The following is a 15,087-nucleotide window of genomic DNA, read 5'->3' as shown; positions in this document are numbered from 1 at the left end:
GAGTCCAGAGCAACCAGGGTACTAGGGGACTCCAGAGCGCTCTTCCACTGCTGAACCTTGGTACAAGTGCTCTGATGGTTTTGAAAGAAAAGGGTGGGGTTTTTTTACACCTAGGGATGACAACAACCAGCAAGCACAAGGGGTAAAGCCCAGTTAGAATGGTTTGGGTTGGAAGGGACCTTCAAAATCATCTAGTTTCAACTGGGACACCTTACACTATACCAGGCTGCTCAGAGCCTCATCTGACCTGGCCTTGAACACTTCCAGGGATGGGGCATCCACAACTTCTCTGGGCAACCTGTTCCAGTGCCTCACCACCCTCATTGTAAAAAAATTCAGTTGGCTTGCAAGCTCCAGGTTCAGGAGGAGGCACTACACGGAGACAGGAGAGCAAGGGTCTCCCTCACCACCTCCTTAGGCAGACTGCAAGAACTTCCTCCAGATCTGTGAGTTGGTAGCCCTTGAAAGCCATCCCTCTTGCACCATCACACACACAGAGTGGGTGTTTGCAGCCCCAACCTGCAGTCCCCTTCCTTCAGCTGGAAAACAGTAATACTCTGATTCCCTCTGGTGTATTTTTCACATGACTGACCACAAAACTATTAATATCTGAAGCCAGAGTTGGTTCAGCTAGACAACTCATTGCCTCCAAGGAGAGGAAAACCACAACTTCTTCCATCCCTGGAAAAATCTTTTCTGATTGCAAGACCAGCAGCTCAGACGTAGCAGAGATAGTTCTGGTTCGCTAATACACCTCAGCAGAGAACATCAACTCAGCATGAGAGAGCTCGTTCTGCTGCTTCTGTGCCTCCTTCACATCTCCAGGAAGGGTGAGTTCCAAGCCTGCCTGACCAGGGCTTTTCTTCTCACTCTAGTCAAAGTGCCAGGGGAATTGCCTGGTACAATAAACTCTGAGAATTGCACCATCCATCACGTTGCTTAAAAGGATCCTGGAGTTCCAGGTGCATGTGAGAACACTGGAAAAACTCAAAGGCTTGACACTGCAATTGTCAGGGAGGGCTTTGGTTTGGGCTTTTTTTTTTTTTTTTTGCATTTTTTGCCTTTTAACTTGTGCATCTTCATTTAACTTTCCCCCTGCATAGTCAGTTGGATGCAGCATTTCCATCACCACCCAGAAGTGCTGTTTCACATTCTTAGGAGTTATTATGCAACAGACACAATGCTTGCTCTAGTTCCACTTAGCACTTAAGCTCATGTTTAGCTTCAAGTATGTGCTTAAGTTAAACTCAAAGGGATTCGCTTAGATATACCATCAAACAGCGTTCGCTAGACCAAGGTTAGTGTCTGTGGTGGTCTCCAGCTCTTGATCTTCTTACTGTCTTCATGACCTTTCCACTGAGGACGTGCAGATACACTGACCTTACGACTCCTTTCAGGAGTTCCCTTGTGTAAGGTGTGTAGGCTATTTGCCTACGATGTTCTGTTTCTTCTGAGAGCTTCTATCCCAGGAACAAATGGAGGCTGGATATCAGGAAGAGGAGGCCATGGAAGACCTACCATGCTGAAGCACTATTAAGGTTAAATGATACACAAGATGCTGACAACTCTCTCCACTCACAGCCTAGGCAAACTGTGTTTCCATAGAAATGGGTGGAGTTGGCGACATTAGAAGCACTTAATTTTAACATACTTCTCATGTGGAAGGCAAGGGGAGGTTTATGTGCTAAAAATAATGTTCTTTGCTGAAGATTTAAAAAAAAATGCAAACCAAAAAGGTGGCAGAGCAAAGCAAATCATGTACTCAAAAGCACATGATCTGCAGTTCCCCAAACGTAAGGGTTTACAGTGACAGGCTGTAAAATCAACAAAACAGCATGAAATAAACTAGAAAGCAATAGCATTTTCTGTTTTCTCTGCCATGTCTTTGTGGTCAAAGTCCATGGGCTTCCTGCAGCTCCTGTGGCCATGTAAGCTTGTATATTAAATTACCTAAGCTGCAAAAGGTACTTTCATAGTAATAATGAATCACAAAGCAGCCCGACTCCAGATCTTTGTAATCAAAATACTGGCTTGGTGCTGATTCCCAGTAAATAACTGAATGGCAGAGAACCGGTCCTACGTTGGCCTTTGTACATTGTGCAGCACACAATAGATTAACAAGAGGCATTTGTCAAATATTATGGAGAATAGACTCACCAGCAAGCAACGAGCCTTGTTTTGGAGTCGACATGATTAACCTGCCAGCTGACTGCCCACAGACCACAGCAAAGTCAGCTACACCAGGGACTGGTGGTAATTGTTTACAGGATGCCCTTACACTTTTCGCAGTTATTCTAAGCCAGTGAGGGAAAATTCCTGATTTAATGAAACCATCAAGTGAGTTTCAGAAGACAGGAACACAGCCATAGACATTCCTGAAGCCACAGTCTGCTGCTACAGCTGTTGCAGTTACCAACCTGGTGGACAGGTACACGTAAACACTTTCTGTATATGGAAAGCACTGCCTACAGGTGCTGTTTGGTGATGCCAGGGAAGGGAAACAGATCAGACATGGAGTTATCTCTATATACCTCCAAAGTGTCCATACTGGTGAAGGCTGTTTTCATCACTGGATAGAAACAATCAGATGAGGTCTGGTGGCAACAAGGCTCAGCTCCCCAGGCTGTGCTCACTAGGATTTACCGTGAGTAAATTTGGCCAAGAGAGAAAAATCCCAACCGTTTGTGACATCTCAGCTGGAAAACTCAGGCTTTCCCCTGATGTGACACCAGGACAACGCCTGTCTGGGAAGATACTGGCAGCTAGAGTCCACGTAGTGACAACCTGCTCTGCTAACAGTCAGACGCTTTCCTCGCTGTCAAGAGCATCCTCCTTCCTACGACAGGAGCTGACACATGGAACTTGCCTGCTGTTGTATGCTGAGTATCTCCAAGTCTTTATTCGGATCCTGTCGCATCTCACAAACAAGATGCTACTTTGCAATGATAGCAGCATTGATGCTTAGAAGCATCAGCTGTTACAGCCTTCCCCGGGGTAATGCAGCCACCAGCAGATGAGCGTAACAAACACTGCAACGTAAGAGGTGCATGTGCATGCACTCAAATTGAGGGCGGCTACACTTACTGCATTTCAGTGCTGAAAGACAACAGATTTCTGAACACATGCAAAAACCTTATTTTTAGCTTTTTTCTTTTTTTTTTTAATAAGAAAAAAGTCTGCTCCTCTGAGCACATGAATTTCTGTTAACTGCAAAAGAGCGTGTTAAACAACTTAAGATGCCATTGTATACTTCACAAGCAAGTGGCCGGCTTAGGAATTAAATCACTTTCAACACGAGCCAGCCAGTTCCCTGAGCTCTGCTGCAGTCTGGTACCATATCTAGCCACTACACTTGGGCTGTGTAATCATCTGCAAGCCCTCAACAAGAAGGACAGCACAGGGCCCACCCAAGGGAAGACAGCACCCATTTTCTGAGCAACAGCACAGCAGGTGCAGGAAGGATGCCCAATTTCCCTCTTAAACACTCCAGATAAATCCGTCTTGACGATCACCTCTCTTTGCTTCTAGGTGTGCAGTCCAATGGCTGGTCCGTTCATGTCCCATCTGACGTTACTGGTGAACTAGGGAAAATGGTTATCCTGCCCTGTACTTTCACACACCCCTACAAAACGTTTGACCGGACCCTCACTGCCATTTGGAGGATCAAGGAACCTTACAACGGCACGATAGTTTTCAAGTGCGTTAGTCAGAGCGCCAGCGAGCTCTGCAAGACTGCCATCAGCTACAAAAACAAGTACAAACTGCTTGGCAACCCTCGGCACAAGGACCTTTCCATCAGGATTGACAATCTGACCTGGAGCGACAGCGAGAGATACTTCTGCCGGGTGGAGCTGTCCGGAGATATCCATGACAAGTATGAAAGCAGGAATGGGATAAAGCTGCATTTGATTGGTAAGAGGGCAGGAGAGCCACAGGAGGCAAAGCCACCCCGTAGGGAAGTGAGAGACACAAGACATGGAAACTGATGACATGGCCACAGAAGTTGACCTTAGATGGTCTTCCAAAGGGTTGGCTTTTCCACCTCTGGGGGTAATTTTTAACATTTGGGCAGGGAACACTCATTGCCTTCTGCAGTCTTCTGGTACGAGGTGATGTGCACAACACCAGGAAGGGAATAGGAACAAAACTGGAAAGGAAATAGCCAGGCTCTGGCTGATGGGATAAGAATAAGCCAAGTCCTAGGCATCCATGCTCATTGCAGGGTGGTTGGACTGGATGACCTCTAAAGGTCTCCTCCAACCCAAGCCATACTGCGATTCTATGATCCTACTTTGTCCTTGCAGCACAGGATCTGTGCAGGCAGCAGAGAAGCAAGCCGGGGCCAGCAGCCCATGGGGTGGGATAACAGATGTCCTTGTTATCAGGATTTAAACTGGAGAATCTGGCTGCGGAGCATGTGTTAGCAAATGTGAGCACAAGCAGGCCTGGATGGTAACTGGGGTCTGGGAAGACAAGATACCCAGCAGCCATGTGCCATAGGTCCAAACTCCTCTGGAGCAGGAAAGGTTAAGTACAGGCAGCCTGAAAACCAGCTCTGGTCAACAAATGTCCAACCTGGGGAGCTGGCAGTCTCTATTGACACCTACAGCTCCTTGGGCTCACCTGACTGTTTGAGCTACACCCAGATTAGAGGACATAAGGAGCAGCTTCACCTCCTCTTGAAGGTTCTTACTGACTCCAGCTTAGGCTAAAACACCGTTTTGAATCCCAAACAAAAACAAAACCAAACACCAACCCTGAGCTTCTACCCACATCTGGCTGAAGGCAGCATCTCCACTTGCTGTGGTCACACTTAGATGAGCACACTGATCCTGTCCCTCCAGAGAGCACATGGTCCCAGGCTCCTCCAGTGTTTGCCAAGGGATTGCTTAGAAAACAGAGGCAAAAGCCACAGGGCAAAGCATCTTTGAGGCAAGTCTAGACAACAGCAATCCAAAGTGAGAAGTCCATCCATGTGGTGGATGTCTGCATGGAAGTGACATCTGGATCCCCAAATAAGCTTGGGACCCATTGTCATAGCTGTTGGATGGATGTTCTCAGGGTGTTTCTCCTCCCTGTAGAGTCTGTAGTCCATTTAGACACAGGCAAGGAGAAAAAATGAACCACATGGCAGCCAGAAATCCGAGTCTCAAAGTCATGCACTGCCCATCAGCACTGAAGCCCACGTGCTGCTCACAGTACAGAAACCCAACGCAAGAGCCCACCACTGCAGCAGGGCTCATTTGCTTCATCAGCTGAGTAACACGGCTGAAAGAACACCATCTTTTAGAGCTGTGCAGCACAGCAGAGACATGGCAGAGCAAGCAGGGGTGAGTCTCCAGCACAGATCACAGCCCCACCATGACCCTCCATGCCCGGGCCCCCCCCAGTGCCTGTGCTGGACGTACCCCCCTGGGCTGCCATGAGCTTTTTCCAGACGCAGCGCTCAGTTATAAGGAGACCCAGTTCAGGAAAGCACTAATCCCACCTCCCCGGGTGCCTTCGCAGATCAAGGGAGCGCAAGGAGTCCCAGGTGGCCTCGGGAATAGACTCAGACCTTATCCATGAGTGCAGAGGTGCCACATGTTGATTTTGCTTGTGAAATGAAACTGCCTTACGCTTGCCGTGCAGTGCCAGTGTCCAGATGGGACCCGAGGATGAGCTTGGTTACTCCTGGGGAACTTCTGCATAGCCGACTCACTCGGAGCAGCTCCTAAGCACCCAGACACACAGCATGACCACGGGCCTCCTGCACTTGGAGCAGCTCCTAAGCACACACACACACACAGCATGACCCCGGAGCAGTACGGCAGCAAAATCTGTCTCTCAGGAGCTGCCTGGATTTGTTTACACCAAACAAATGATAATGTAAGCGCATACAGTACCCAGGCTGCACCCAGCTTTGGGAGTGGGCTCCTTCCGTGTGAAAAGGAGGAGCTAAACAACACTCAAAGGGTTAATTCAAGCACCAAAACACACAGACACACAACAGCTAACACAGCCAGCTTTCTTGCAGATCAGCCCCCCCAGCCTCTCACCCCTCCTGCATTACACAGACAAGCAGCAAAACGTGCTGTCGGTGGCTGCAAGCTACGTGTTTGCTGCCCAGTCTGACAAAAAATAACATCAACACTGAACTCCAGCACTCATTCAGTTCCCTTCAGTTTTCACAACACCTTCAGCAACCCAACGCATGACATCGGTCAACAGTTCCAAGAGGAGAAGACCAAGGGGAAAGACAAACTTGGCCATACCAGCTACACTTCCTTAACAGACTAGCCCAAGGACAACATGTTCAACAGTGGCTCTCAATATTTTTCATCCCCCAAATGATCTTTACAACTGTTTGTTCAGTTACACAATCCCACACGCTACAAAAACAGGATATAAAATTAGTGGCCCTGTCTTGGTATTGGTGTGCTACCACAGATCAATCAGGAACCTACACCAGCTGTTGAGTGGTCACTACAGGTTTGGAGGAAAACATCAAAAATAGGTTGTAGCAGAGTGGAAACATTCCCTGACAATGATTTGCCCCACCTGGCAAGCCTCGGGCACTGAGCAAACGGATCTCTCCTGATCTCAGAGCCGTGGGAACAGACACGAGAGGTTTGCAGGACAGCTCCGTGGTTGCCTCGTCCTGGACCATGTGGAGATGCAGCCAGTCCGAAAAGGTCACCAGCTGCACCCATGCTACGTCGTGCACAGCACTGGGCTGCAATTCATAGTGCAACTGCAGAAAGTAAGCCATCTCCACGTATGATAGGATAGGGGTAATGGTAGGTTGAATGGTAATTCGATAGGACAAGGGGTAATGGTTTTAAAATAGAGGGAGGTAGATTCAGGTTGGATATTAGGAAAAAATTTTTTACCATGAGAGTTGTAGAACACTGGAACAGGTTGCCCAGAGAGGTTGGTGGATGCTCCATCCCTGGAGACGTTCAAGGCCAGGTTGGACAAGGCCCTGAGCAACCTGATCTAGTTGGAGATATCCCTGTTCCTTGCGGGGGGGTTGGACTAGATGACCTTTGAAGGTCCCTTCCAGCCCTAACCATTCTATGATTCTATGATTGCCCTGCTGCAGCACAGTGCCTCTGCCTTCCGCCACCACGGAAGGTCGCAGCAACTGAAGTTGACCTAAGTTCAGAAAATTGCTAAGGCATTACAGAGATAAAACACAGAGTACACAACCTTGCACCCAGGCTTTGCTGGGTGAATCCCTTTGCTCCTCTATCCAACACAGGCAGGGTGGGGAAATCTAGGGAAAGTGCTGGGAAAAACAAGGAAGGGGAGGTTTGATCCCAACGTTACACTGATACAACGCACTAAGGGTCCACCGCGACCAAGCGCTCGTTCCAGGCCTGTTGTGCTAGACTTGCCTTTGAATCCTGATGCATTTCCCCCGCGACCCGTTGTGGTTTCTGCAGCTGCCCCCAGGATCATCAACATCACCGTCAGCTCCAACGGGGACCACACCTTCCAGGCACGCTGCACTGCCGAAGGGGAGCCAGCGCCCGCTCTGACCTGGACCGGACCACCCCATGGCAACCTCACCTCCATCACCAGCACGAACCACCGCGTCACCAAGGAGCTCCGGTACCTGACCCACGACGGGAAGTACACCTGTACCGCTGTCAACAGCCACGGGAGAGCAGAGGGGGCCGTGTACTTCTATAAATTCAAAGCATCCAACAGCTCCTTCTTCCTGATCCTGATCTTTGTGCCGCTGGGAATCAAAGCGCTCATTTTGCTGGTGATACTGGGCCTTACTGTCTTCTCCAGAGGAGGTACGTATTGCATCTTCCCTCGGTAGTCTTCCTCCATCAGACTGGTAACCAGCAAGGGGATGCTGCAGGTAAAGTCAAGCAGAAGGGGTTCGGTTTGTTCGGGGTTTTTCTTTAAAAGACTTTACGATCTTCCACCCTAGCAGAAAGATGTTTCTAGAGGGAAATCTAAGAACAAGTCAGAGGGACCTCCTGGCTGGCTGGTCGCAGCCTGCAGACAGGTCTCCTTCGAGAAGGGACCTTTGAAAAGGCAGAGGGAGCAGAAGCTTCCCTGCACCCGAGGCAAAAGGTTAATAAACTAACAGATGCACAACCTAAAGATGGAGAGCCCGCTGCCTACACAACTAGATTTTTAAATTATTTTTTCCTTGAAGCAGACTAACTACTACCTCTTCCGCTGTAGCCCCCGGGCAGGATTTACCTCCGCTGCATCCCACACAACAGTTTAATCTCCTCGTTTGACAGACCACTCTTCTCAGTCCCCCAGGCCTTGCTACCCAGGTGCTTGCCCATCATTAGTGAAATCCCATCTTCCAGCCACACCAAGGCCATGAGAGCAGGGAAACCCTGGCTCGTAGGAGATTAGCATCAGCTCATGGACCAAGGGATGAGACCTCCCAGGAAGCCCGGAGGCCACTGGCCCCCACCCTACCATCCCTGCTATGCGATGGCACAGGGAGGAGGCAACCAGGAAGGACTCCAGGCTCTGCCTCTTAGGCTGGATGAGAAGTCACATTACCCTGAGCCATGTGCAGAAACAGCCTGATGTCAACACCTTGCGAAAGCCACCACTTGCCTCAAACTGTAGAAGCTGTAAGACAAATCAGACATGCTTTGCTCCTTATATTCCAGTGCCAAATTCCCACCCCCATGAAGGGGATGACACACCTGACAAAAGGTCTTCTCTCCATTCACTGGGGTGTCACAGCCACCCTTCGGTGCTGCTTCCCAACAGCTCTGGGTCAGTCCTGGCTCCCCAGCTCACTCCAGCCACATTGCTAACCCATGTCTTCCTTCCCACTTCACAGGTTCCTCCTCTGCTCCATCCAGCCAGGCCCGGTAAGGACATCCTGCCTTCTGCTGATGTTATCCAACAGGAGGGTGGAGATGGCTAAGGAGAGACAAGCATCGTGTCCTTGGTCTTATCAACAACCTCCTGGCCTGAGAGCAGGCTTCTGGGACACAGACAGGGTTGGGCTGATGGCCAGGCGAGTCAGTGTGAGGGACAAAACTTGGGGCACTGTTGGGAGAAAGCTCTGCCTTGGGTATGACTGATGTGAGGACAGGGGACTGGGGTGGCTGCTCGGAGAGACCACAGCACATGGGTGCTGCTGCAGCAAGGGGCTAGCAGAAGCTTAGTGGGCCACAGGAAGCCACATTAAACTAGCAAAAGAACCACCCACCCCAGGAACAGGCGAGGGGAACAGGCAGGGATGACATCTGTGGCAGGCTGATGAATGATGAACAAGAGAAACCTTCCCCCACCTCTGCACCCTTCTCCAATGAGGCACAAAAAGGGCCCAGGCCAAAGCTGATGAGCTCTGCCAAGTGGGGAAGAAGGTACAGAGATGCCAAACAGCCCACCTCAGGGCCAGCTCAGGTGTGGCAAGGCCCAATTCTTCCACTGGTATCCATACAGTGCTCCCACAGTACCCTTGGCATTTCCCGGTATCCAGCACAACACCATCCTTGGACACCCCTGACAGCTGTGGCAGCCAAGCTAGAAAGGGATGAGGCAGGGAGAAAAAACAACCACCACCAACCAACTAAAAACCAAAACAACCCTTAGGCTAAACCTAAAGCAGCTGTACCTGAGGTCAGTGTAATTACACCTGTCTTGGGCTGCTCCCTTCCAACCTGAGTTATCCCTATGCGATGTCTCCTTCCCTCACTTTACCCAAGGATGATGGCCACCTCAGCAGGACAGTCAAGTGTACAGCAGCAGTTCACAGCCAAAGAGGCAACAGAGAATTTAATCCTACAGCTAAATTTGTAATAATTATCTGCAAAATCACAGCTGTGGTGACTTAAGTGTCCAAACCATATTGCATCCTTGATTGTATTTGTATAGATGTATACATAGATGAAAGCTTAAAACCCAAGATCCTCCACGCTCTACATTAGAAGATCCTTCTCAGGAAAGGTTTGTCACAACCTCCTGAGGCTCTGACCAGCAGGACAGCAGTAGCAGTTAATGCTAACACTGCAGGAGACCAGTCTGGATGCTTTAACATATAAACCACCAGACGCCACTCAGACACTTAAAAACTATCTGCTGCAAGGGAGGATCCATATCAGACAGCACTGCAGGCACTCTGATGCTCCTTAACTACCAGTCAAAGCCACTTGTGAGGTCTAGAGCAGCCAGAAACATGTCTTCACCTCATTTATTCCTTCTACTTCCAGGCCACAGCAGCAAGACTCCACCTACGAGAACTTTGACCGCAGACACGGCGGTGGCCAGACTCTGCCAACAGAAAGAACAGCACCGAGACGCAGCTGAGGACCTGGGCAGTCTCATCCGCACCCGCTTGCACGGTTCGAATTCCTGCCTGCTCTGTACGAGGATGCCTTTTCCCAGGGAACGTGACACTGCTGTTGACTGATGCACAGAAGGTCAAATAGGCCTTGCAGGTGCATGTTTTCCATGTCTGATGGATGCTTATAAGCAAGAGAAGCCTTTAAAAGGGAAGACAAAAAAAACCCCAGAGGGACAGAGCTGGAAGAGCAGAAGATCTATGTAGGACATCAGTTCTAACCAACCTGTGTGTTTTCAGCCTATATCAAATAGTGTTTAGAAAGCAGACAAGTCTACTATTTTCTCACGTCTTTTTGCTTCGGCATTTTTCAAATACCAGTTCAAAAAGTTTTCACCACTCATCAGACAACATGCAGCTTCCTAGAGCCAGCAAGTGAACTCTTTTCGTCTTTCAAATACCACCTGTGAAAAAAACATTACCGGAATTTCTGCTGGGTTTTTTTCATTATTACTATTCCTTAACTTCCAGAAGAGTTTATTTAAGAGTTTAAAGAAAACCTTAACTTTCAAGAAGTCTAAGCAAAAAAGAAATTTTCCAAAACCTGATAGAGCTGAAAGCAAGACATGCAAAGGGTAGTCTGTACTGTATAACTCTACTGCAGCTCCTTGTGCCCACCTGCACACATAAGCAGCATCTCAGAGCTCTGTGACAAATACACTGTGAAAATATTCCAATAAACCAAAACAGCTTTTTTTTAAGCCAAAGAAAATAATTTCTAAACAGTTTCCATCTCTGTTACATGAAAAAGTTCCTTTAAGACCTGACTACTCATCTCTTAAACTCTTCTGAGATTAAGCCACTACTACAAAGCCACTGGCAAGTCTCTAACCCAACTGTGAACATGTTCACCTGTGAACCAGGTGAAAAGACACAGCTTCTGGTACAGCCTGACACAAGTCAACCTGGAGTCTTGGTCAGGCAGACAGAGGTCCAGGTGAGGGCTGTGAAGAGCAGTCAGTGGGCACAGAGAAGGAGAAAGAACGAATAAAGGACTGACAAGAACCTACTTTCAGGTTTATAGATTCATAGATTTTCATAGATTTCTAGGTTGGAAAAGACCTTAGAGATCATCGAGTCCAACCATCCCTAATCCCCATTAAACCATAACCTCAAGTAGATCATCCACCCTATTCTTAAACACATCCAGGGATGGGGACTGAACCACCTCCCTGGGCAGCCTATTCCAGTGGCTGACAACCCTTTCAGAGAAGAAATACTTCCTAACATCCAACCTGAATCTCCCCTGACTAAGCTTATGCCTGTTTCCTCTTGTTCTATCACCCATCACTAATGTAAAGAGTCCTTCCCCTACCTCCCCACCATCTTTTCTCAAGTATTTATAGGCCGTAATCAGGTCTCCCCTCAGCCTCCTCTTCTCCAGGCTAAACAGCCCCAACTCCCTCAGCCGCTCCTCATAAGTTTTATTTTCCAGCCCCTTGACCAGTTTAGTCGCCCTTCTCTGGACCCGCTCCAGGAGCTCAATATCTCTCTTAAAGCGAGGGGCCCAAAACTGGACACAATATTCCAGGTGCGGCCTCACCAGTGCCGAGTACAGGGGCAGGATCACTTCCCTGCTCCTGCTGGTCACACTATTCTTGATACACGCCAGTATCCCATTGGCCTTTTGGCCACCTGGGCACACTGCTGGCTCATATCAAGCTGGTAGTCAACCAAGACCCCCAGGTCCTTCTCCGCCAGGCAGCTCTCCAGCCACTCCTCCCCGAGCCTATAGTGATGCTTGGGGTTTTTATACCCCAAGTGAAGGACTCTGCACTTGGCCTTATTAAAGCTCATGCCATTGGCCTCAGCCCAACGATCCAGTCTGTTCAAATCCCTCTGAAGGGCCTCCCTACCCTCGAGCAGATCGACACAGCCTCCCAGCTTGGTGTCGTCCGCAAACTTACTGAGGGTACATTCAATCCCCTCATCCAGGTCATTGATAAAGATGTTAAACAGAACTGGACCCAGCACTGAGCCCTGGGGAACCCCACTGGTGACCGGCCTCCAGCCGGATTTAGCCCCATTTACCACCACTCTTTGGGCCCGGGCGTCCAGCCAGTTTTTAACCCAAAGGAGGATGTGCCTATCCAGGCCAGCAGTTACCAGTTTCTCAACCAGAACACTATGAGAAACTATCGAAGGCTTTACTGAGGTCTAGGAAAACTACATATATATATATATCCCTGAACCAGATGCTCTGTGCAATCACTCCGGTGCAGCAGCTCCAAAACTCTTCTCCTAATGATTCCACTTCTGGTAGCGACCACTGCTGGTCAGGAAGCCCAAACTGCTACTGAATTACCATCAAGCCTGTGGTCCTGCTTGCAAGCTCACCCTCATCCTGGGAGTTACTATTTCAAAGTTTACGTCTTCATAATATCTGCACTGGGAAAGCAAAGTTCAACTTTAACCGACCTGAGTGGGATAACAAGAAAAAAAAAAAGAAAAAAATAAATGCAAGGAACTATTTGAACGTGACATTTTAAATTCCAGTTTAAAACTCCAACAGTGACAAAGCCAGGTTTAATGAAAATAGGAAAAGATGCAAAGAGGAAAAGGAAGTTTTAGCAGACAGCGTAGTCATGGACCATAGGCTCAGTTTCACAGGAAGACAGGGACCTCAGAGGTACTAATTGGACAAACTGAATTGAATTCCTGAGCCCTTATGATTTATAAACATGCATTAGAGTAATGAGAACCCACTTCTACCCCTACCCATATACGGGATCAAAACTTGTCTTACACGATTTTTCTCTTGAAAACTACTTCTTTAACTCAAGTGGTTTGAATCTAAACAGAAGCATCAGACCTCGTGCCCCAAAACCACCGAGTGCCCTGTTGCATGCCATCAGCACCCTACGCGCAGCCAGCAAATCCACGTCTCAGAACAGCTGCAGCAACTTCCATGTGAGGAAACTCATGGATGAGCACTGTCCAACTTTTGCTTACTTGGCTTCCAGAGCGCAGCCTGTGTTAGTGCAACAAACAGGGGATCAAGGACGCCAGGGTACAGGAACCCACCACACCCCTGGACACTAGGAAAGGCACAGAAATGAGTTTGACTGAATCCTGCCCCTCTCCCCTCTTTAACCCATCCAAACCCCTGCGAGATTCCTCCTCAACGGGAAGAGTCTGCTCTCAACATTTCCCTCTCGCCACTCACCGTTTTGTCCTTTGGAGATCAAAAGGCTGGGTGATGTCCAGAGGACAGATCCTGTAGTCAACAGAACAGGCTGGAAGGAGCCCTCTTCTGCACCCTTGCACAACGAAGTGCCTACAGGACAGCACAGCAGGGACAGCTCTCACCTTTTCAGAGAAATCAGCATAACCAGATGCCTCTCAAGCACCTGCACACTCATGCACGCAGACAGAAGAACGAGCAGGAGGAATCACAACATCCACGGGTAGTCAAAGGGCTACAATCTCACCGGCATGATGGAGATGCTGCAGGATAGCTCACAACCCCGGAGTGCTGCCACAGATGGACACGGTCTCTTTGGGAGGAAGAAGACAGGACACCCAAGGCCAAGGAGTTGTCCTTTATGTCGGAACACAGCAGGAATGCACCAGGTGCTCATCAGGGGTGGATGAAGGCTCAGGGTTGGCAGAACAACACAGAGAGGTGACCAAGTGGTGGGTGTCCGCTGCAAACCACCTGCCCAGGAAGCACTTAAGGAAGAAGCCCCATGTGGGCAGGCCCTGGATCTCAAACGACCCACTCAAACCAGGTCATACTGGGCACTCACCAGGAGGTCTCTAGTGCTGACCTCATCTGGCCTATGAAGTGTGTTCTAGTTCCTCCCCTTTTCCCCACAGTTCATGCATCATCAGGGTTTGGGAGGAGTTGGCCATTGCTCTTGAGCACTTCAGCTTCCAGAGTAAACGATGCCAACTCCCATCACCACAACACCTTGGCCCCCGTGGGATGCTGCAGAGTCAGCCTGCACAGGAAGCACTATCTGCAAATTTCATGCATCTTGCTGCGCAGACTCCTGGTTTTCCACTCCTCAGACTGAAGTTGATGCCACAATCAGCTGTTATGTCCATTTCCCTACTTGGCTTTATTTTCTTAATAAATATTTAAGCTGCAATCCACCAGCAACAATTCATACCAATGCAACAAATGCTGTGGGAGTCAAGCACTCAAAAAAGCCACAGATGCTCATTCTCCGACTAACCTGCACAAATTATTCAAAAGGCACATTTGTTATTAAGTAGCTGACGTTCCAATTTAATCTCTTTCCACTGTGATCTACAACGCTAAAAAACCCGCAAAACTCAGTTTTTCTTCCGAGATCACCTGATTGCATTTATGATGTGAACAAGAACAATGCAGTTTAGGGTAGGAGGGACATGCTGGGAACGTGGAAGTTCCAACTGCAGCCTTCCAGTATCTAAAGGGGCTACAGGAAAGCTGGAGAGGGACTTTTTACAAGGGCATGTAGTGATAGGACAAGGGGCAATGGATTTAAACTGAAAGAGGGGAGATTTAGGTTAGATAGAAGAAAGAAATTCTTTACATTGAGGGTGGTGAGGCACTGGAACAGGTTGCCCAGAGCAGTTGTGGCTGCCTCATCCCTGGAAGTGTTCAAGGCCAGGTTGGATGAGGCTTTGAGCAACCTGGTGTAGCGGAGGGTGTCCCTGGCCATGGCAGGGCGGTTGGAACTAGATGACATTTAAGGTCCCTACCAACTCTAACCATTCTGTGATTCTACGAGAGTCTTTTCAGTAAAACTAGAAGAAACAAAAAGTCAATCTGTTGG

The 15,087-nt window shown here is 48.8% G+C and overlaps 1 protein-coding gene across 1 annotated transcript; it reads left to right on the top strand.

The window, feature by feature from the left end:
• The first annotated feature begins 778 nt into the window (after window positions 1-778).
• On the top strand, window positions 779-10,287 carry SIGLEC15 (sialic acid binding Ig like lectin 15). Its single transcript, XM_086629926.1, has 5 exons — window positions 779-830; window positions 3,529-3,912; window positions 7,428-7,787; window positions 8,813-8,843; window positions 10,191-10,287. Exons 1-5 carry the CDS (start codon window positions 779-781, stop codon window positions 10,285-10,287), a joined length of 924 nt encoding a protein of 307 aa, XP_086486052.1.
• Window positions 10,288-15,087: the final 4,800 nt, after the last annotated feature.

The sequence above is a fragment of the Tauraco erythrolophus genome, chromosome Z (assembly GCF_009769465.1).
Source record: "Tauraco erythrolophus isolate bTauEry1 chromosome Z, bTauEry1.pri, whole genome shotgun sequence".
Lineage (NCBI taxonomy): Eukaryota > Metazoa > Chordata > Aves > Musophagiformes > Musophagidae > Tauraco > Tauraco erythrolophus.
This window is presented reverse-complemented; position numbering and strand designations above follow the sequence as displayed.